The following is a 22,411-nucleotide window of genomic DNA, read 5'->3' on the forward strand; positions in this document are numbered from 1 at the left end:
CTATGCATACAGCAAGTTCGCAGTTTTATAGGTACATCATTATGAGATCTAAGGGGACTGAGGCGTCAGGGTTTCACTTAATGAGTCACAATCTAAAAATAGCAATGACTTATCGATTCAATAATAACTATGACATCATAATCTAAACTTAGTCATGATGTCATGTTCCAAAAATAGCAATGACCGCAGGGATTCCCATAATTTTCAATGTGAGATTTCTCTGGAGATTCTTATCCTGACGTCATGATCCAAAAATAGCCATGACATCATGATCTAAAAATAACTACAACATCAGGGGATTCACATAATTTTTAATGTGGGATTCCCCAAAGTGTCGCATGCGCAGTTCTTATCCTGACTTCATGATCCAAAAATAGCCATGACATCATGATCTACAAAATAGCTACAACATCAGGGGATTCACATAATTTTCAATGTGGGATTCCCCAAAGTGACGCATGCGCAGTTCTTATCCTGACGTCATGATCCAAAAATAGCCATGACATCATGATCTAAAATAGCTACAACATCAGGGGATTCCCATATTTTGCGTCGGGGGAATCCCTGAAATGGCGCATGCGCAGACGAAGTGAATTTGAACCGGCACAGCATATCTACTTACATCATATCAGTTTTTATCTAAATTATTATTCTGCCCATGAAACAAGCAATAACCTAATAGTTATTGGTTACTATTGTGAATGTCTTACCTTCTTCGCAGGAATGGTCGCTTATATTATAGCATTTTCTATTATCAATCTAGTGCGGTTTGAAAATATAATGGCACGCGAATAGTTATAGTTCATGTGGGTACCAAAACGCTTGATACTGTACCCTGATGGAGACCTTTTGTGGAAGTGATTTACAATTTTACCAAAATTCATGGGAAAAAAGCTGCCCCAATATCAAAACAAAAATTAAAAATCAACGACAGATTTTCTCAAAAATTGAATTAGGCACTTCGATGCACTACCTCAAAATACACCTATGGACCAAAAATCGTTGACATTAGACTATAGTTAACTAAGCGAAAGTGAAAAAACACGCCACACAAGTAATCATTTTAAAAATTGGTCAAATCGTTCTTCTATACAATAAAATCACATACGATTTTTTTAGAATGTTAGATAAATTACAAAGAGGTGAAAAGTGCCTAAGTGTAAAACTTGACGAACCCGGTATAATGAAGCACACTTTTTGCGCGTCACTTCGCCACTTGACAGGAAGATATTTTGAGGTTAGAATCATTCACATTTTGTGAACAAGGATATAAGAGTGCACTTGATGATGGTGAAAAAGCAGAGATTGTTTTGGGAAAAGAGGGACAAGTCAATTAGTATAAATTTTTTCATCATTGTAAAAGGGTTCTTTTTGTGTAAAGCGATATAAGTACATTCAGTTCGTTCTACACTAAATATATCTTCATAAAATAATGCGAAAAGAGAATTAAGTAGACTTACACCGTTGAACCGAATTTTTCCAAGGAAGACTTGTCCCATATCAACGGTGTATGTTCACTTAGATCTCTTAACACTAAAGTCGGTTGTAAAAACGAACATGTACCGAAAAACACAATGAGAGAATATTATAATAGAAACAGCCTCGACTTATATCACTGTTCCCAATGGCGGAAAACTTATTACAAGTGGCACTTGTGGAGATATCTCATTTTGCACTATTTGGTGACTAATACCACTTTTCCCGACGGACCGCCAATTATTCTAATTACCGACCAACTCCGACTAACCTCCGCTCCTCGTATTCCGTCAGTTTTATTAAGCTTCGGTTGGCTGACTTTACTAAAATGGCGGTCACCATTCTTTATAGAATTTATCATCAGCAAAATCGACATTTCGAACCTCAACGAATTACCGAATACCAAGAGGTTGATCCAATACATCAACTAAAAATTACTCAACCAAGATCTGTTGGTCTTTCCTGGAATTTCGTATAAACCGTCAAAATCCCCAAACCGCAGATTTTCCGTACGACAACAGGTTAGTGTAAAAACTCACAATAAAAGGTATGGTGTTTCTTTTATAATACTCTTCGTTTTTCACTAATTCATTATTGTAGAATTCTAGTTTTGCAACTTTGAGTGGTGTTTCTGAGGACAATTGATTAGTTTCAAGTTCTTTTTTAGATCTGCTTCTTTATTATACATTTTATTATGAAGCATAATAAATTCCAGAAGTTTAATAAAATGGGAATAACATTTGCTCTTTTTGTATAAAATCTTCTCATTCAAATATTTAAATTCATCGTTTATGTTAACATTCTGTAAATTTTCACCTTCCATATCACAAAATTTATTTTGTATTGTTTTTAATAATAATAACAATAAAATAATAGAGAGATAACATGAATTTACCTCAACCACAGAGAAAAGGATTACCGTGTACAAAAAAAATAGGAACAGAAATAAGAAACGATGATTTGTGACACAAATAAAAGGTAAAATAAAATATATATTTAAATTCCGCTATGCAAGTGTAATGTAAGGTATGCACAGGGTTCGGGAATCAACATCTGTGCCAGTGATAGCTATTTATTTAAATGGACCACGAGAGTATCGATATTAATAATTACAATTATAATGAACAATGAATAATCCCCCATTGATAATTGATGAATGCCAAATTAATTTGTCTAAACTACTTGATTGATGCTTTGTCGCAATAATTGATATGTAATATTATTACGTGCTAGTTTTTTCTTCATTACGTGCATGTCTCATAATGTCATGGTTACTAGTCAACAAACGATTGCGTTCTTGCCTACTTACTACTATGGGAGTAGAAAAAGAATTTTACAACTTTGTTGTTTTAGAGAGTTAGTACCAAAAAAGTTTATATGCAACACTTCCGCAAATAGTTTTTGCGGACTCATCTGTTAAGGGCTCGGCTCCTTTGTCGTCTCGTCCCTAATCCTATTCGTCCGCTAAAACTGTATTTTGCGGACTAGTTACATAAATAACTATAAAAATAGCAGGATAGCTGCTATTTTAAAATGGTTCGGCATTTTTTCTTCGCTCGCTCGCCTCGTTTCTGCAAATTAAGGGATTTTTTCCTGCAGAAGGTGTAATTTTTAGCACTTAAAAATTTTACGATGGCAGCCGTAGCAGCTTTTCCAAAAATCAATTGTGCATTGTGCTTGAAACCAATGATAATATGGCCACCACTTTAGAGGATTACGTGATTGTTATAGGTAATATAGTGTCGTGCTCGAAAAATCGCGTGTGTTTTAAAGACTAATTATCCACGAATACTCTATCGTTTTTTTATTGGTACACTTTGGGATTATAAATACTGATATTAATATTACAAAAATTGGAAATAATATAATGTGAGATCAGAATACCCTTCGTTGTCATGGAATTGATTGTCATTATAATAAAAAATCATTGAAAAGTTGCCATTTATCTTCACGTTTCTTGGGTTATTGATGTTGCCAGGGACAGTTCAATAAACACGTGTTTTTGAAAGTTCGGTTTAAATAAGGATTAAATAAGCAAAATACAGGGTGATTCTGAAATAGACCGACAAAATTGATTCTTAATGAGTGATGATTATTTCTGAAATGTTTTTTCAATTGTTTGCCCCTTCATAAAATAAATTAATTTTATAAATGTTTATAAATAAAATAAACATATCCCACGAACAATTAAACTCGAAAACGTGGAACTCGAAACGTGGAATACTGGTTTTTATGAAACTATGTTGCGCGTGGCTGAGGCTTCGCCCCAGTTAACTAGAAGGAAACATACCCCACGACCAATTAAACTCGAAAACGTGGAACTCGACATGTGGAATAGTGTTTTTTATGGGGGGAGCTAGGGCGCCGCACAGTTTGTAGCCGTAACTAAAAGGAAATATACACCTCGATTGTTAAATTAACCTCGAAAACGTAGCATTCACAAAAAAATACCTTGTTCACCATTGATATATCAAATTTTCTTTCAATAATTTTTCAACATAAAAATGCCCTAATTTAACCGACCTCGCATCTCTTGTAATAACCGAAATCTCCATGGTGGAGCTCAAAAAACGGACACACCTGTATAAATTATTAACAATTCTGGTATGATTTCCGGGAAATACTGCATGTTGACCCGATTTCCCTCAAACGATAAATGTAATTTGAATCTTCCGAAATTTTTTGCCCCATATTTAAATAAGGAATCAGATGATTCTTGATAATGTCCTTCACTATTGTCTTCCGTCGAATTATTTGTTTTTGCATTGTCTCTGTTCAAATGCAAAATTCCTTTTTGCGTAGTTGATTCGCTTCCGTCTGCTATCAGTTGTTTTAGCTATTCTTTTTTGATTTCGCAAGTAATTACTGCACCATTTTCTTCTCCTTCAGTTTCACTCCGTGCAACAATAAAAAAAGTCAGCGAAATATTTCTAACATCTTCAATCGAATAAATAGAACAAAGTAAAATTTTTACTTAAACTTCTAACATAAAAGTATCTAGTCCTTTTGCTCTCTGCCCCTTTTGAATTTACAGGATTTTTTATGAAGTGAGCCACATCACACCTTATAAAAGTTTTTGGGTTATGATTTTGATGATTAAAGAGAATCTTGTATTAGCTGAGTAGTAAAGGCGGCACATTTGTGAGGGGCTCATGAACCACCTGTCGCATAAAAAATAAGATTGATAAGATATGTGCGCTGTACTTTTTACATTGCGGTATATGGTTTCACAAAAGGGTCTCATTATGCAGCTGTCATCATAACAATATATCTTGTTCGTGGAATTTTAAGTGGCGCTGTACTTTTACATCGTTGCAATATGGTTTCAGCTGTACTTTAAGTTTCCTATTAAAGGCTTGAAAAATTCAAGAGAAATACTCAGTGTTGTACTGTTCAAGTGTGTTTTTTCCGAAGAAGATCTCCTGGTTAAAATTCAAGGTTAGTTATTAAACATTATATTGTTTGTATACATACAATAATTATACATAATTAATTTGTCATAGATGACTGGAAAACGTATCTCTCTAACTCCATTAAAAAAATCGGCTCCTAAGCGTCTGAAACCGCAGGAAGTCATCGAAAAAGTGTCGGTATCACTTCCATCAACTTCTACTGCAGTGGAAACTAGGGCACTTGTTAGTTCTCCAACTCATAGTTACACGCCCCAAGATGTAATAACCCCTGACGAATGGTCTGATTCATCGTTGGAGCAATCGTTGATTCAGCTGGTTGATAAAGTGGAAAAAGATGAAAGGGAAAAACTGGAGCGAATGATAGCTAATGAAAAACATCGTCTGATCCACGAGACTGTGTACCCGATAACAAGGTCCGGCAGTAAGTTTGTATCAATTGGGGTTAAACCACTCGAAGATTATCGTCCAGTGCTGAAGATTCATAACCCGGAGCTAACATCAGCAGCAATTTTTTCGATGGATACTTTTACCGAATTTGTGCAAGACATGCGTAAAGTGTTGGAGTGCGGGTCCGAATCAGTGCTGGAGGGTCAAATTTTTGCCGTATTAAGTGATTACGTGGCTATTAAATGTAAACACAATTCTGTACAATTTTTACCGACGTTACCGTCCGTGTATAAAAGTTTATTCTTATCAGTGGAGACCATTAGAGTTTTGACAAAAATGGGTGATCACTTATTAAATGTTTTACAAGGACGAAAGATTCAGTACAAAAGTTATCCCTGTTACAGTGGTTTTATAAATAATGTTGATTTAGAAATGTTGTCGAAGAATCCATCTAATTTTAATGAAACACTTTTTGATGTAATTAAAGATAGGTACGATGATAATGGTGTATTGTATGAAATAATATTAAAAATGCCTGTTAATGTTAAAACGGACGTAAATGCTAGAGTTGCTTATTATAGACACCACAATGACTATAACTGTTTGTAAAATTACCAATAATAGAAAATACATGTTTAAACAAAAAAAACTTTCCTTTCCTTTTTACCCTTTATAAATAGTGCAATAAATATACAGTATTATTATTCTTGTGTTAGTATTAAACGGTATAACACGATTAATTGCAATGGACTTACGCTTCAAAGCACCGTTTACAGCAATTGTGGTTGGTCCTACAGCTTGTGGTAAATCATTCTTTATAACGCGATTTTTGAAACACATGAGTTTAATGTGTGATGTAAAGTTTCACCGTATTGTTTGGTTTTACGATGAATGGCAACCCCTATATGAAAGTAATGTTGAAGCGGAAAATTTGCAAATTGAGTATCATCAAGGTATTCCTGACATGAGCGATTTTGATTCTGAACACCCAACATTGATAATTATCGATGATTTGATGAGAGAGGCGAATGGTCGTGTTGTTGATATTTTTACTAAAGGCAGTCATCATCGGAATTTTAGCGTGTTTTACATTACACAAAATTTATTTCATCAGGGAAAAGGTCGACGGGATATATCATTAAATGCAAATTATATTGTGTATTTTAAAAATCCACGAGACAGAGCACAAATTAAGTTTCTAGCAAGGCAAATTTATCCAGAAAATACAAAATTCATTCAAGAAGCCTACCAAGACGCTACTTCGAGAGCTCATGGTTATGTACTCTTTGATTTGAAACAAAATACACCTGGAGATTATCGCATACGTTCAAATATTTTACCTGATGAAGGACCTTCTTACGTATACATTCCTAAGAAAAACTATAAATTGAGAAACAACTAATGTGATTATCAGTATTGTGTGAGATGTCGCGAATGTTGGAAAGAAATGCAGAACTTCTGAAAATTTTGCATAAAGCTAAGCCTGAATATCGCAAATCAATTTTAAATTCTGCAGACAAAAATCTAGTGCATTGTATATGTGAGTGTGCTCATAATACATTATTGGGAAAAGTTCCTCTAAGTCAAGCACAGAAAAATAAGTTGAAGAAACATAAAAATACATTACGTGCCCTTGTTAACCGTAAAACACCTATTCATAAAAAGAAACAACTACTCGTGCAAAAGGGCGGTGCCTTCTTACCACTATTATTGGCTCCAATAATATCGGGAGTTCTGGGCCATATATTCAGTAAACGTTAATCATGGAACACGCAAAAAAATGGTGTTAGTTGAACCGTCCGTTCTTGAACGGTTACATAATAATAGTCAAAGTCAACCTAATGTTATAAATCAGCTAGACTCTGAAATGCTAAAAATATTGGATTTAAAAAATATTAATGACAACGATAAATGGACACTGTACAATCAGACGCTACAAAAATAATTAAAAATTATAAATTTTGGACGTGAACCTATTGCAATTCCGTTGATTGAACATGAAGCTGAAAATCAACCTGAACAAAGTGCCTATAATTTTAATCAAAGCATTTTGGCAGCTCTTCCAAAGGCCTTACAATCTAAAGCTCAAGCTTTACTAAATATTTTAATAAACAATGGTGTTACATGGAAAGAAAAGGGTAATGTTATTTATAACGATGACATGATCCATGGTTCAAATATAATTGATTTGATTACTGATTTAATAAAGAGTAGTAAATCATCAGATGAACACGCCGGATGGCAAAATTTTGCTGAAATTTTATATAAAATAAATGTTCCTCGTGCACTTGTGGTTAACTCGAAACGATTGAAGTACATAAATGAAAAAAGTACAAAAATTCAAGAAGAAGAAAAGGCGAAAATAAATACATCAATCCCTACACCTGATAGCAAAGAAGAAGTACAGTCTAGAGTGAAACGACGACGACGAACAAGACTGAATTGGTCCCCGTATACTCCTCATAGTGATTAGCGCTTGAAGAAAAAATGAATGCTTTACAAAAGCGATATTCTACACCTGCTGACCCAATTAGTTTTTCTGGTATAAATAAATTATCTAAATTTACGGATTTATCAAAGAACGACATTCAAAAATGGTTGGAAAGTGAAGACTCTTACACATTACATAAACAAGTTCGTCACCGATTTACCAGAAATCGTTATCATGTAACCAATATTGATGATCTGTTTCAAGCGGACTTGACTGACATGCGAAATTTAGCTAAACATAATCAAGATGTAAATTGTCTATTAACAGTGATTGATGTTTTTTCAAAGTTTGCATGGGTAAAGCCTTTACATACGAAATCTGGTAAAGAAGTCGCACAAGCTTTTAAAGAAATTTTCGAAGAACGTGTGCCTGTTAATCTCCAAACGGATAAGGGAAAAGAATTTTTAGCTAAAAGTGTTCAAAATGTATTTAAACAATATGATATAAATTATTACGTAACAAATAATCCCGATGTAAAAGCAACTGTTGTAGAAAGATTTAATAAAACCTTAAAATCTAAAATGTATAAATACTTTACTCATTTCAACACTTTAAAATATATAAATATTCTAAGTGATTTTGTAAAATCCTATAATAACTCCTATCATACAACGATTAAAATGGCACCAGTTGATGTCAACCCAGATAATATTTTAATTGTTTACGACAACATAATGAATGGAAGATTGAAAAGAAGAGAGAAAAAGACCAAACGTAAACACTTGTACAAAATTGGTGATTTTGTAAGAATAACTAAATATAAGCATGTATTTGAAAAAGGCTATATGAACAATTGGAGTGAAGAAATTTTTAAAATAACTGATGTTATAATGAGAGATTCTATAGTGTACAAGATAAGCGATTTATGAATGAACCCATTGAAGGTGTATTTTACGAACCAGAATTACAACGTGTAACGTATGATGCATCAAATAATTTTCAAATCGAGAGAGTTATAAAGAAACGCTATTAAAAAGGAAAGTGTGAAGTTTTCGTTCAGTGAAAAAATTATCCTCCAAAGTTTAACACGTAGATTCCGTGCAATTATTTAACAGCAATATGAATAACTACAGTGACTTTTATTTAACGTTGATGTCAAACAGTTCAAAGAATTATTTTCCTGAAAATACGACAACTCATTTTTGCACGCAATTGCCGAAAACAATTCATCTAGATGGTAAATGGAGTGTGGGACTTTCTGAAATACAATATTCTTGTACATTTTTAACAGTTAACGATGGCGATAATATAATTTATTGTGTTTATGAATATGATTTGGCAAACATTATCAGTCAAGGGATATTGGTAATTGACGATTTTGTACATAACGAGCGAGTATCTGGATGGTTGCAAGATCAAACACGTAGACGTGGATACGACAATCCAAAGGAATTTATAAACGATATTATAATAGGGAAAATTGTTTTTACGAATAAACTGATTGTTAATTATAACACTAAAATAGAAGCTGGAAATTACGACTCAATTGCATATTGTGACGGTTCTTAATTCAACGAATATTTTAATAAAGGATAATGTACAATTTACTTTAAACGCTGCGTCAAATAAATTTCTGTATCTTGCAGTAGTAAGGAGTTAAAATCTTTATCATTTTCTCCAAAATTGAATATGCAATTAGGTTTTGAGCCTGATGCAAATATGTTAAATAAACAATCATCATATCCGTCAAACACCATGTTGGGCATTCCTTCACAACTTTTTGTTTATAGTGATATAATTGAACCTCAACTGATTGGCGATATTTTTGCTAAAGTAATTCGCGTAGTGGTTATTGATAATAAGCGGTACGTTTATGGTACTCATCACACAGTGACTTTTTCTCAACCACATTACGTGCCTATGTTAAAAAGAGAATTTGAAAATATTGAAATTGATGTAAGGTATGCGAGTGGGGAAAAAGTGCCATTTCTATTTGGAACTGTGTGTGTTAAACTTCATTTTAAGAAGATTTCATAATGGCTCCATGTCATTATCATGATTACTATGTTAATCAAGTTTTTACTTTGAATTGGGTTGGCTTGAGCTAATTTTGTAAAAGTGTCAATTATTGTCAAAAATGTTTTTCCTTCGATTGTGAATAAATCAATGTTAAGTTGTTGGAAAGGACGGTCAATTTTTGGTGTTACTTTTAATGCAATTTGTGGAGGGTTGTCTTTCGTACTTTGGCTTTTTACAAATTTCGCATTTATTGATAAAATCTGATACGTCTAGAGTTAATTTTGACCAATAATATAGTCTTTAAAGTCTAGTATATGTTTCTCTTATTCCGCGATGGTTTGTTTTTCCTTTATGGTGATTTTTGATTAGGTCTTGCTGTTCGTCTTTGTGACAAGGGTAATTCTTTTTGTACATCGTTTTAATATTGGGGCATCGTCATTGAATGTTTTCGAAAATGTTCTGCAAGAATCTTTATACATTCTTTCATTATCAATAAAGCAATAATAATGTTTTTTGGGTTCGCAAGATTCTATTAATAAATTTTTTATCTCTTCATTATTATTTTCTTGTGAAATTTGGGCTTTGATTATTGTCATTCCGTTTTTTTTTGTAGCTTTTGGTTTTTGAGGGTTTTGGAAAACTGTTGTTATAAAAATTTGTCGTTCTTTTCGATCGATTGCGTCCTCACAAATGTTAATTGTTTTGGTTTTTGGTAAGTTTTCACGTCGAGATGTTTTTGAAGTTGAGGTAGATGTTGAAATTTGTCTTAGAGTACCGCTAGGACCTGATATTTGTGAATTATGGCTTGAGTTTGATCTTACAGTTTCGAATTCTGTTAATAAATTTTCAGGTGTTTGCGCTCTAATTGGGGAATTTAAATTTTGAGTTGGTAAAAATTCGGGAGTTCTTAATTCTCTGTTTTCAGATTAAATTATTTCATTGAGTAATTGTTCAAGTTCATCATCGGGTTGTAATGCTGTTGATTTTGCGTCAATTTCGATTGGATAAATTTGAATGCGAGATAATGCGTCAGCGTTTGTGTTATATTTGCCTTTTTTATAAACAATATCTTAGTCGTATTCTTCTAATTTTAACCTCCATCTGACTAGTTTTGAATTTGGTTCTTTTAATGAGAAAAGCCATTGAAGTGGGCGCTGATCGGTATAAATTGTAAATTTTCTTCCGTAAAGATAGGGTCTAAAATATTTTGTTGCCCAAACGATTGCTAAAAGCTCTTTTTCAATTGTCGAATATTTTTGTTCGGTTTCATTCAATGTTCTGGAGGCATATGCAATTGGTTTATCTTCTCCTAATTTTCCTTGAGATAATACAGCACCAAGGGCTACGTTTGAAGCGTCTGTTGTTAAAATGAAAGGTTGTGTAAAATCTGGATATTGCAAAATTTTATGGTTTATTAAAATTTGTTTGCATGTTTCGAAACTTGTAATGAATTGTTCGTTATGTTCAATTTTGGAATTCTTTTTGGTTTTTGCAACATTTGGTTAAGGGTTTTGTCAAAAGAGCAAAATTTGAAATAAATTTTCGGTAATATCCAAGTAATCCTAAAAATGATTTAATTTCTTTTTGTGTTTTTGGTATTGGGTACTTAATTACAGCTTTGATTTTTTCGGGGTTCAGTTTAACTCCTTCGGGTGATAATATGTCCTAAATATGCGACCTCTTTTCGTAAAAATTCACTTTTATCTAACTGTATTTTAAAATTTGCATTTCGTAATCTTTCAAAAACTTCTTTTAGTTGGACAATATGTTCCTCGAGTGATGTTGAAAATATTATTATGTCGTCTAAATAAACAAGACATTTTTCATTTTGAATTCCTCTTAAAATGTTATCCATAACTCTTTGAAATGTTGCGGGCGCGTTCTTCAAACCGAAAGGCATTCTTAGGTATTCATAATGACCATTTTCTGTGCTGAAGGCAGTTTTTTCTATATCATCGGGGTTCATTTGAACTTGGTGGAAACCGGATGCTAAATCGAGGGTTGTGAAATATATACTTTTTTCAAGCTTATCTAAAATGTCAGTTATGTTTGGCAAAGGGTACTTGTCATTAACAGTTTTTTCGCTTAATTTTCGATAGTCTACAACTAATCTCCATTTCTTTTTTCCTGATGCATCTAATTTTTTCTCGACAATCCAAATTGGACTGGACCAAGGTGATGTTGATGGTCTAATTATACCTTGAGTTAGCATTGAATTTATTTGTTTTCTCACTTCTTCTTTGTGAATTTCTGGGTATCGATAAATTTTTGTAAATATTGGGTTGTTGTCTTTGGTTCGGATGTAATGTTTAATTTGATTGTTAAAAGTCAAATTTAAGTTTTCGCAATAAAATATATCTGTGTATTCAAAGCATAAATTTTTGATTTGTCTTTGTTCTTCTGAATTTAAATGTGATATTCTGATATTTTTTAAATTTTCCTTTAATTATTGGTCAATATTTGAGTCGATTGGGGTTATTGTTGGTTCTGGGTTTATATCAAAAGTGTTTATCGCATCAATTTTTAATGGTTCGAATAACATAAAACATAATTCTTTTTCTGTGGGGTTAATTATTGTGGTTGTTGCGATTTGATTTTTTACAGTTACGAATGATGACGGTATTTCGACTACATCAAATTTGTTGTATGATAAAATTCCTTCATTTATATTTTTATCAACAGGGATGTTTATTATCTGTTCTGATTTTGGGGGTAAAGTGACTTTAAAAATTGGTTTTTTCTTTTTTATTTCATCTGATTCAAAATATATTGGTATTTTTACTTTATCTGTTACAAAAAGTTTCTTTCCGAAATCGAGGGATGCATTTAATTTTCTGATCAAATCTATGCCTATTAATCCATTATATTTTGGGTTAAAATCGGCAAGGTAATGTTTGTGATTTAAATCTGGTCTTTCGAAAATTTTTGAAAGGGGAATTGTTGCACTTGCTTTATGACGTGTTGTTCCATGAACTGAATGTATTTAAAAAGGATCTGGGACTATTAAGAAGTTTTGTGCGATTTTTGGACTTAAAAGTGTTTTTGCGGAGCCTGTATCTATCATCATCTTTGCGTTAAATTCGGGTAGAATTATGTATGTATTTTCATTTTCTGTTTCGGGAAAATTGTTTGTTTCAGCAAAATTGTTTATGTCGTCAAATTCTTCAGTGTTTTCATTTATTTGATTTTCAGGGTTTTCTGCATCTTGATAATATAATTCTTCAAAAGTAAAATTTGGTCTTTGTTGAGAGGGTTGTCTTTGTGGTTGTTGTCTCATTTGATTGTTTCGACTGATTGTGGAAGTTTCCATTGGAACTGGTTTTGGAAATTTACGATTTGGGTTTGGTTGGAAAACGTTTTGTGTGTTGCGCGGTTGTTGATTTTGAACATTTTGAAAATTATTTTGGGGATTATTTTGGAAATTTCTTTGTTGATTGTGGAACTGGTTTTGGTATTGATTTTGGTAACTTTGCCTTGGAAAATTTTGTGAAAAATTTCTTGAATAATTCTGAGAATAATTTTGTGGATTATTTTGGTAAGTTCTTCTTTGATTTTGGTTGTAATTATTCATGTTAAATCTCGGTCTTATATTTTGTTGGCCTCGAAAATTCTGATTGCGCGATTGAAAATAAAAATTCTATTTTATTAATAAAATGAGTCGAGGTATTGTTTTCTCTGTATTCTCTAGTTTTGTTTTGAATTAAATAATTTGTTCGATTTTTCACATAAAGAATATTTTCTTCGTCGAGAATTTTGGAAAGGGCTTGTTCTAAAGTTTGTGTATTTCGCGATCTTATAATTGAACCAAGTGGCTCTTTTAGTCCGTTTAAAATGCTTTTAATGTTAACTTGTCGAACATTTCACGTTTCACAGCTCTGACAGCTTCGTTCAACTCGGTTACTGCTAAATTAGACAATAATAAACTTTTTATATCTTGACAACGATGGCAGAATTGTTGCGGAGTTTAGTTTTCTTGTTTTAATAGCATTAAGTCTCTTAACAGTGAATTTTCGTCTCTCTGATCAGCAAAATTTTGTTGTAATACTACCTTTAATGCGTCCCAAGTATTTATTTCACGAGAGCTAGTTACTAGTTTTGCCTTTCCGATTAATTTTATTTTTATTGAGGTTAATATGAATTTGTTTATGAAAGCTTCTTGATTTGGGTCTGAAAATATGTTTATTAGAAGATCACATGCTGCGACAAAATCAGCAAGTTCTGATGGTTCCCCGTTGAATTGTGGAATTATTTTTAAATATTCTGATTGAAATTGTTGAGCCATTCTTTCTCTATGAGTTTGTGTATTTATATTAAATTCGTCAATTATTAAATTTCTAATTACATTTTCGAGTTCGTTTATTTCTGAGTCTGAGCTTGAGTCTGGTGGACTTGGAATTAGGGAATCCGACATGCAATTGGTTAAGGAAACGAGTATTACTCACAATTTTGTGCAATTCTTCATTGGGTCCAAGAAACGAAAGAATCCGGCGATTTTTGTCCTCTGAGTCTTATGTTCCGGGAATTGAGATTGCGACCTCCGGCGATGTTGTGCGGAATTACTCCAATCTTCAATATGTAGAATTAGGAGTCCAGCGATGTTTGTCCGGAAACTCGAAATTCGAAATCTTCAAAAATCTTCAAGTAGGTCACTTCTGTGTTTTAAAATGATATTTTTTATCGCTGTGAGCTGCTCTGAGTAAATCTTCTTCACATAATATGTAGTTATAAAAGTCTTTACAGTCTTTGGCAAAGTTAAGGGATATTAGTAATTCTGCTTTAATTATGTTCACGCTACATTTATTTTTCACATCCGACCATTTATTATTCATTATACATATGAAACTAATTTTTCAATATTCGGAACATCCTTGGTTTTTGACAAAATAAAAACCCATTTGTCAGAATCCAATAGCTGAATATAATCTGTATCGTTACATTTCTTGTTTATTGCTTCAAATTTTGACAATTCGTCAAAAAGATTGTCGAGGTCGAGTTTTAGTTTGATTTGAACTTGTTTAGGAATTAAATTGATTATGTTAAAAAAGTCATCATATTGTGGTTTTGAATTTGATAATGATAACTTGGACACACAGTACAACCAATTGTTAGAACTTTCTTCCAAATTACACCATTTTTTTAAATATTTGAGAGCTGTATGAATTACAAAATAAAGTTGTCTGTTCATTTAGTTAATTTTGGCGAATCAAGGGTTAAAGCAAATTTTCAACATCATAATCGAAATTTTCAATAACATGCTTCACTTTGTTGTGAATGATATGTGCATGACAATTTGCTTTAAAAATATTGTAATTTTTTTCATCAGAGTGAAAAGAGACCAGTTTTTTCCAAAACTCGCATTACAATTATCGGCGCTTAAGCAGGAAACATTATCGAATGTTAAATTTAATTCTTTAAAGGTCTCTTCAATACTTTTGCACATACCTATTGCGCTTTCGTCTGGATTTTCTTTAAAGTCTATTAGTTTGTTAACTAATACCTACCTACTAATACCTAGTTAAACTAATACCCACCCCACTGTTAAAAAATTGAACTGCAATAGGGAAGTACTTTCTGTTCTTTATGTTGGATGCATCTGTTTGAACCCCGAAAAATCTTTCATTATTTAACAAATCATTCAGAACTAGTTCAATTGCTTTTGGTCCCAAAACATTTAATACAATGCATTCAGCCTTAGTTCGACCTAAACTTAATTTTTTAGAAAATTCCTGTGTTTTCTATAGTTCTTTGGTTAATTTTATGCCACAGTCAAACTATTATAGGACAAATTATGTCTAACATTATGGTAAACTGTTGCCACTTCTATATCATCTTGTTTCAGTGGTAATAATGAGGTGTTATTCTTACAAAATGGTTTTATCATTTGATGGGTAGAGTACGCCTTGAAATTTTCTTAATGACTACGACCGTTTGTATACGTCTTAACCTTTAAAATGTTAATTTTTGAAATGAAATTCAACAAAAACAAAAAACTTACTTGATTAATACCTCCGTTTTTAATAGAAAAGTTACAGTTACATAATGTGCATCGTGCTTTTGTATTTGTTTCACCTTGTTGTAACCATAAATAACTTTTTCCCACTCCAAGCTGTATTAACAACTATATTATTTTCTGCAAAACATTTTAGTTTTTTTCTTCGGAGGTGTTTTAATTTTAACACCATCATTATCAGTATTATCACTGAGATCGCTATCGCTACTGATGTTCATCAGGATTCACGCACTATCAAGAAGATACTGCAAACTACAAAAAACTCATACTCAAAATGTTCAAGACAAAACCGGGCTCGAAACCAAATAACCAAATAAATAAAATAACCAAAGCCAACCAACAAATCACGAAATGGAATACCTTAGAACTACACAGTGTGCGAAGCGGCACAGCGCAGCAAGGACCAGTGTCGTAGCACCGCCACCAACAGATTTTGGCAAATTGGAAAATTACTACTTAAATACAGACTGATTCAGAAAAACTGAGCCTTTTGGCAACACATTTGGAAGTATTTTTGCTCGTTATTTGCAACACTGCAACCGAATTTGATTTCTCTTAACAATTATTTGACGTACAACCCCATAAGATTGTTAAATTGTTGTTAACTGGAAGCGTACTCCATTGGTATTCTTTAAAATTTACATCCAGTGTTGCCAAAAGACTCAGTATTTCTGGATTTACGCTCTAAAATTGTTACATTTGATTTTTGTCAAATACTCTTAACACTTTATCATCTAAATAAATACCAAACCCGGCATCCGCAAATCGTCTCAGAGACAAGAGATTTTCTGATATACTGAAGCTGCTACCACATCGATCAATCTTATTATGGTTTTATCAGAGGAATTTGTGTACAACGTCAAACTGCCTCTGCCGTCTATTGTAATATCAGCTAGTTCATTCTGTCTTTAGTGAATCGTTTTTACAACATTAAAAGTCGCTTTAAATTCAGCTTGAATTGGTCAGTAGCTCCAGAATCATCAATGAATTCAATGGTCTTTTTATCAAAGTTTTTTGTTGAAAACTCAATTCACTTCTCCAAATCTACCTCTGCCTCTACTTTTAGGATTTGCTTTGGTTAACTTGCCACTATCATCTACCTTCGAATGATTTTTCCGTTCTACTCCATTTCTGTTTCCTTTCTTGAATTTTCCTCTAAAGTTACCCTTCTTAACCTCTTTAACAAGATGACAGTCTGATCCTTTATGGCTGCGAACTCCTTGGCACTAATAACAAAACCACTTGCCCGTCCCGCCATTGGACATTCGGCTGCTTAGTTCATTGGACCTGTAGCACCTTTTAAGAGATTTGCTAGTCGATACCTTTTGTATCTTTATTTTTTCTTTAATTTCCCTCTTTTTCTCAGCTTCTAAGTGAGTGAAATATGATTTTATTTCTTCTAAGTTCATTTCTTTGCCTTCTAATTAGGTCAGCGTTTCGCAACTCAGGCACAGCTGGCGAAACAGCTTGGAAGAACGAGGATCGTTTTCCCTGTTCCGTAAGGGGTACCGCATCTTCACTTGATTCGTACTCGCTCACAATTGAGTTGAATCTTTCGCAAAAGTCGACCACTTTTTCTTTTTTTCCAATTTTTATTTGGTAGAGTCTTGCCGTGACCGATGTATGGGTCACATTTGTTTCTCCTTTCTTAAACATTCTTAATTTTTTTAAGATCTCTTTAGGTTCTTTCTCATTTAAAATGCGCTTGTGACAATCCTCGTCTAGGTGATTAATTATGATATCACGAACTAGCGCGTTCCGTTTCAAAACAGTTTGTTCTGAGTTACTCTTAACACTCTTCAAGTCACTGTCAATAACGTTTAAAAGATCGTTGCTTTGCAGCTCTGATCTTAAATAGTCCAACCACAGATTAAAGTTGGTCTTTTGAGAAAGCTTGATTTCTCTTCTAATACTTATTTTACTGTTGTTAATACCAGATTCAATGGTATTTTTGATCACTTGCATGCTTTTTTCTAAAAGCTCTTAACCATTTTCAGTGAAGCTTTCTTAATTTTTGTTACATCACTTTCTATTTCATCTTTATCATCTTCAACACTTCTTTTTGCTGTACTATCTATAAAATGCTATAAAAAAATTTCACAATTTTTTTATAGCATTTGGCTGGCGCCTGTTACAATATTTGATAAAGGATTTAATGCTGAAGACAATTTTTCTGCGACACTTTCGCTTCGTCTAATTAAATCCTCTTTAACATCTAATGATGGTCTGTTACAAGCTGGACGAATTTGTCTTCTTAAACATTTATCCGTTGCTGTTTGTCCATCTCTTCAGATTTTTCTACAATTAAAATCTAATGATAACTGGATTTTTCTAACCTCTTTAAGTTTAGGCCTACCATCTAAATTCTAAACACTCTGACCTGTTAATACTCTAAACTCTTAATTTCTATTTCTAATCATAATGAAACCAACTTTCAACTTTACCTTCAGACTGCAAAGTATTAGTTCCAGTTTCATACTCTTCGAATTCCATTTCATCTTCGTACTCTACTAAATTGTTAACATCACTGGAGTGATTATTCAATCCAAGGTAGTCGTTATCTATGGATTTATCACTCGACATCTATTCCAGGATTACGAAAAAGAATATTCATTTTAATATTTGTTTTTCAAATATACCAGTTAACAAATGATTAACTGTTCGTGCTTCTGAATCATTCCGAATGCACTGCCCTTCAAAACAACTCGAAACGAGAGATCATATGTGAAACAAGCGTCACACAAACATGCACGCTATCTTTTGGTATGTGATTACCAGAACTGCATATGTAATCAACTCGTAAGTCAGCAGATCATGCACACAATCAGGCTTATTACGGTGATCATTGAAAATTGGTTATTGTTTCAATAATCTGAAAATAAGCAATAACAAATTGTCTTCCTATTAGCGTACACTATTGGTTATCTATTATTGAATCAAGATCTTGAAATTTTTTAGATATTGGTACAGAATCAATTTCTGGTATTACTGTGACAACATTCAATGCAATATTCAATAGCAGATATTGAAAAACATTCAGGGTCTTTGAGATTACCCTTAATTGGTATTGATTAATTGTTTATCAGTCATTTTATGACTTTTTATAATTTTGTAAAAATGGATGTGCAGTTCATACTTTTAATACATGCTCTTCAAGACGAGGAAGAAAGGTTCGTTGAAAATAATTCTTTTTTGTTACATAAATGTTTTCAAAAATTGCAGATAACAATACAGGTTAAAAAGAAGAACTTTAAGAGATGCATCAGATCCGTTATCTCTCCCCGCTGGTATTTTTAAATCAATTTATCGCTTAGAAAAAGAAACAGCTTATCAGCTAATACAGGAAATTAGCCCTCACCTACCTGTTAGAGTGCGACAACAAATTGCTTTACCTGATTATTTGATTGTTCTGTGTGCTCTTCATTTTTACGCACAAGGAAGTTATCAAAAATCTGTTTCTCAAGATTTAAATTTTCCGATGAGCCAATCCGCAGTCAGCAACTGTATTACCGCTGTGACCAATATTTTAAACAACTATTTTGCGCACATAATAAAATTTCCAACAACCGAGGCAGAAAGGAATCATCAGAAACAAAAATTTATTAATGTTCCAAATGGATTTCCTGGCATAATAGGTGCTATTGATTGCACCAACATCAGAATACATCCACCAAAAATTGATGCTGAAAATCCCGGAATCTTATATTTGAACCGCAAAGGATTTCATAGCATAAACGTTCAAATTATAGTTGCAGCAGATCTGAAAATCCTTGGAGTTAATGCCCGTTACCCCGGCTCGGTTCATGATTCTGCTATATGGGCTACAAGCCAAATAAAACATCATCTACAAATTACATATGAAAATAATGAATTGCAGAGTTCATGGCTCATAGGAGACTCTGGATATCCCTTAGAGCCATGGTTAATGACTCCAAAAATTGGAAGAAATTTAAATGAACATGAAAGACATTACAATTCTGCACATAAAAGCATTCGTAATGTTATCGAAAGGTTAAATGTGTTCTTAAATCCCGATTTCGATGTTGTTTTGGGGAAAGAGCATTGCACTATTCGCCAGAAAGGGCGGCGAAAATAATTAATGCATGTGCCATTTTGCATAATGTTTGCACTGAACACAATGACGTCATAGTTAAAGACGACTTTCATCATAATGATATTATAGAGGACGATAATGTTAATAATATACCCAATCATTTCTTCAATGCCTTCAATGTCTTCAATGACAGAGAATAAGGGAAAGAATAATAAATCAATATTTTTAAGAATATATATTTATTAAACGTTGAAGAGATTGGTTCACATGTTTGACGGCGTTAAGAATTTTAAAAGTAGCATTTGTTAAACATTTGGAATAGTTTAAATACATTTTTTCAGCTTCTTTTTGTTTTTTTGTAAGACGATACTTATGGCGGTTCCGTTGTTTGCATTTGTACCCAATTTCAGTAGATATCTTTTTCTTTAGCTAAAAAAATGTATCAATCTTAGTTGCAATAGTTCTAATACATACTTTTGTTTTCCTTTCACATAAACCCAACTCGATTACATTTTTAAAACCATTTACATTTACATTTCCCAGCACATGACGTAGTCTTTCTTCCAAATTCGTCAGCACAACGTACAAAGCGCCACCACCACCAGTGATATATCGGTAGACAAATATCTTTCTGACTTTTCGTTTAACATATCTAACCCAGTTATCAAATGTCTAATTAATAAGAAACTTAACATTAAATAAAAATATCACATACAATAATACTCACTTTACGCCACTGTTGCACAGTTTTTCTTCCAGCATTAGTTATTTTATTTAAATTTTCACATAATGTAAAAAAAATTTTTTCTTTCTTTTGTAAAAAAGTTAAATATAGTTCAAACTGCTCATGTGTAACACAACCTAAAAAAACACTTAAAATAAAATAAAAATTTCACTGTATAATTTGCCTCAAAATATCCAAGAATAGTAAGAAATAGTAATTAAATAACTCAAATTATAATTCTTGAGAATAAATGAACACACAAATAAAAATTATTATTTTTTAGATTCTGTGATGTCACAGAACCGATTAATTGCTCTAGCAATGTCTTCTAATGCATCACTTATTTTTTCAAGCCCTTCAAATTGGCTTTTTGTGGCTTGTATATAGGACTTCAGTAACGCATCACTAGATGTTTTTCTAGTGCCTATAGAGGTTTCTATAAAATTTTCATTTAATACAAAGTGCTTACTTACGCTTCTTAATTCTAGCTGTAGGCCTTCTTGTGTGACCTTGAACATCATTATCCTCATTTTCTATACTGATAAGAATTTCTTCCTAAAACATATTTATTCATTATTTGTAGTTATAGCTTAAAACAACAAGGAAAAAATTACTTTGCATTACGTCAGTTTAGTTCTTATTTTTTTTTAGAAAATAACCCTTACTTCATTTGTTTCTTCATCCCTTACTTCATATGTTCCGTCATCCCTTACTTCATTTATTTCTTCATTTCTTGCATCGGCAAATCCAATTCCAATTTCTTCAACGCCTGTTAACCCCTCCACAGCCTCGTTTCCAGTTAACTTTAACAATCGTTTTTCATTTTCATTTTTTTCATTTTTTCATTCATCATTTAATGATTTATTTTCTCGAGCCTTTTTTCTTATGGAGCATTTCCATTCTGTAAATGGCGCCTACAGATGATAGCCCACAGGCTGGGGCTTCGCCCCAGCGACCTAAAAATAAACATACCCCACGGACGATTAAACTCGAAAATGTTGAACTCGAAACGTGGAATAGTGATTTTTATGGAGCTACAGCGCGTACAGGTCGTAGGGTACAGGCTGGGGCTTCGCCCCAGCAAACTAAAAATAAACATACCCCACGAACAATTAAACTCGAAACCGTGGAACTCGAAACGTGGAATAGTGGTTTTTATGGAACTATGTTGCGCGTGGCTGGGGCTTCGCCCCAGTTAACTAAAAGGAAACATACCCCACGACCAATTAAACTCGAAAACGTGGAACTCGACACGTGGAATAGTGTTTTTTATGGAGCTAGGGTGCCGTACAGTTCGTGGCAGGAGGCTGGGGCTGCGCCCCAGCTAACTAAAAGGAAATATACACCACGATTGGTAAATTAACCTCAAGAACGTAGCACTCACAAAAAAATACCTTGTTCACCACTAGTAAGTAAAATAGTAATGGAGTGGTGTTGTTGGTAAATTGCATGAAGGGAAATGCGGGAATGCATCCCCACTTCCGTCAATCAGCCAATCAGAGCACAGAGACATAAATTCAAATTGCAAAATGTGAAAAAATACACCTACTTTTTAATGAAAAAGGTATAATACGTCATTTAAATTCATTCTGGGAATACCCGAAGGTGTTATAATCATAACAAACACGCAGGTGCGATTCTTACCTGTTGAAGCTAAACAATAACAACCAATCAGAAATAAGCACACGCAACGCATGCACACCCTGGTGGCGAACGTTGTATCCCTTAAAATCAACAAAAATGGCGATTCAAGTGAAATGAGTGAAAATAAAAATTATTTTTGTAATGTTATTTTCAATTTGCACAAGAAAATTCATAGTGTACGGTCATCAGGGCACTCAGAGGAATCGTTTGGCGTAAGTTTCAGCTTGAAAATCCAGAAGTAGTTAAAGTAAAA

General features: G+C 33.0%; 1 protein-coding gene and 1 long non-coding RNA gene across 3 annotated transcripts; one reads left to right on the forward strand and one right to left on the reverse strand.

The window, feature by feature from the left end:
- The first annotated feature begins 514 nt into the window (after nt 1–514).
- On the forward strand, nt 515–5,899 carry LOC100141879 (uncharacterized). The gene is made up of 2 exons (XM_008193006.3): nt 515–4,914; nt 4,980–5,899. Exon 2 carries the CDS (start codon nt 4,980–4,982, stop codon nt 5,883–5,885), a length of 906 nt encoding a protein of 301 aa, XP_008191228.1. The 5' UTR covers nt 515–4,914; the 3' UTR covers nt 5,886–5,899.
- A 14,111-nt stretch (nt 5,900–20,010) lies between these two features.
- On the reverse strand, nt 20,011–22,049 carry LOC135266655 (uncharacterized). Of its 2 annotated transcripts, none has more exons than XR_010334776.1 (6): nt 21,180–22,049; nt 20,988–21,069; nt 20,699–20,938; nt 20,518–20,651; nt 20,265–20,462; nt 20,011–20,213 (listed from the first exon to the last, which is right to left on the reverse strand). It is a non-coding gene; the product is annotated as an uncharacterized LOC135266655 (long non-coding RNA). The 2 variants fall into 2 exon arrangements; XR_010334775.1 differs by having other exon boundaries at nt 20,011–20,219.
- Between the last annotated feature and the right edge of the window lie 362 nt (nt 22,050–22,411).

The sequence above is a fragment of the Tribolium castaneum genome, chromosome 7, assembly GCF_031307605.1.
Source record: "Tribolium castaneum strain GA2 chromosome 7, icTriCast1.1, whole genome shotgun sequence".
Taxonomy (NCBI): Eukaryota; Metazoa; Arthropoda; class Insecta; order Coleoptera; family Tenebrionidae; genus Tribolium; species Tribolium castaneum.

Bases quoted from the DNA above. Each gene is read 5' to 3' on its own strand.
- LOC100141879 (XM_008193006.3), top strand. From the start codon at position 4,980: ATGACTGGAAAACGTATCTCTCTAACTCCATTAAAAAAATCGGCTCCT.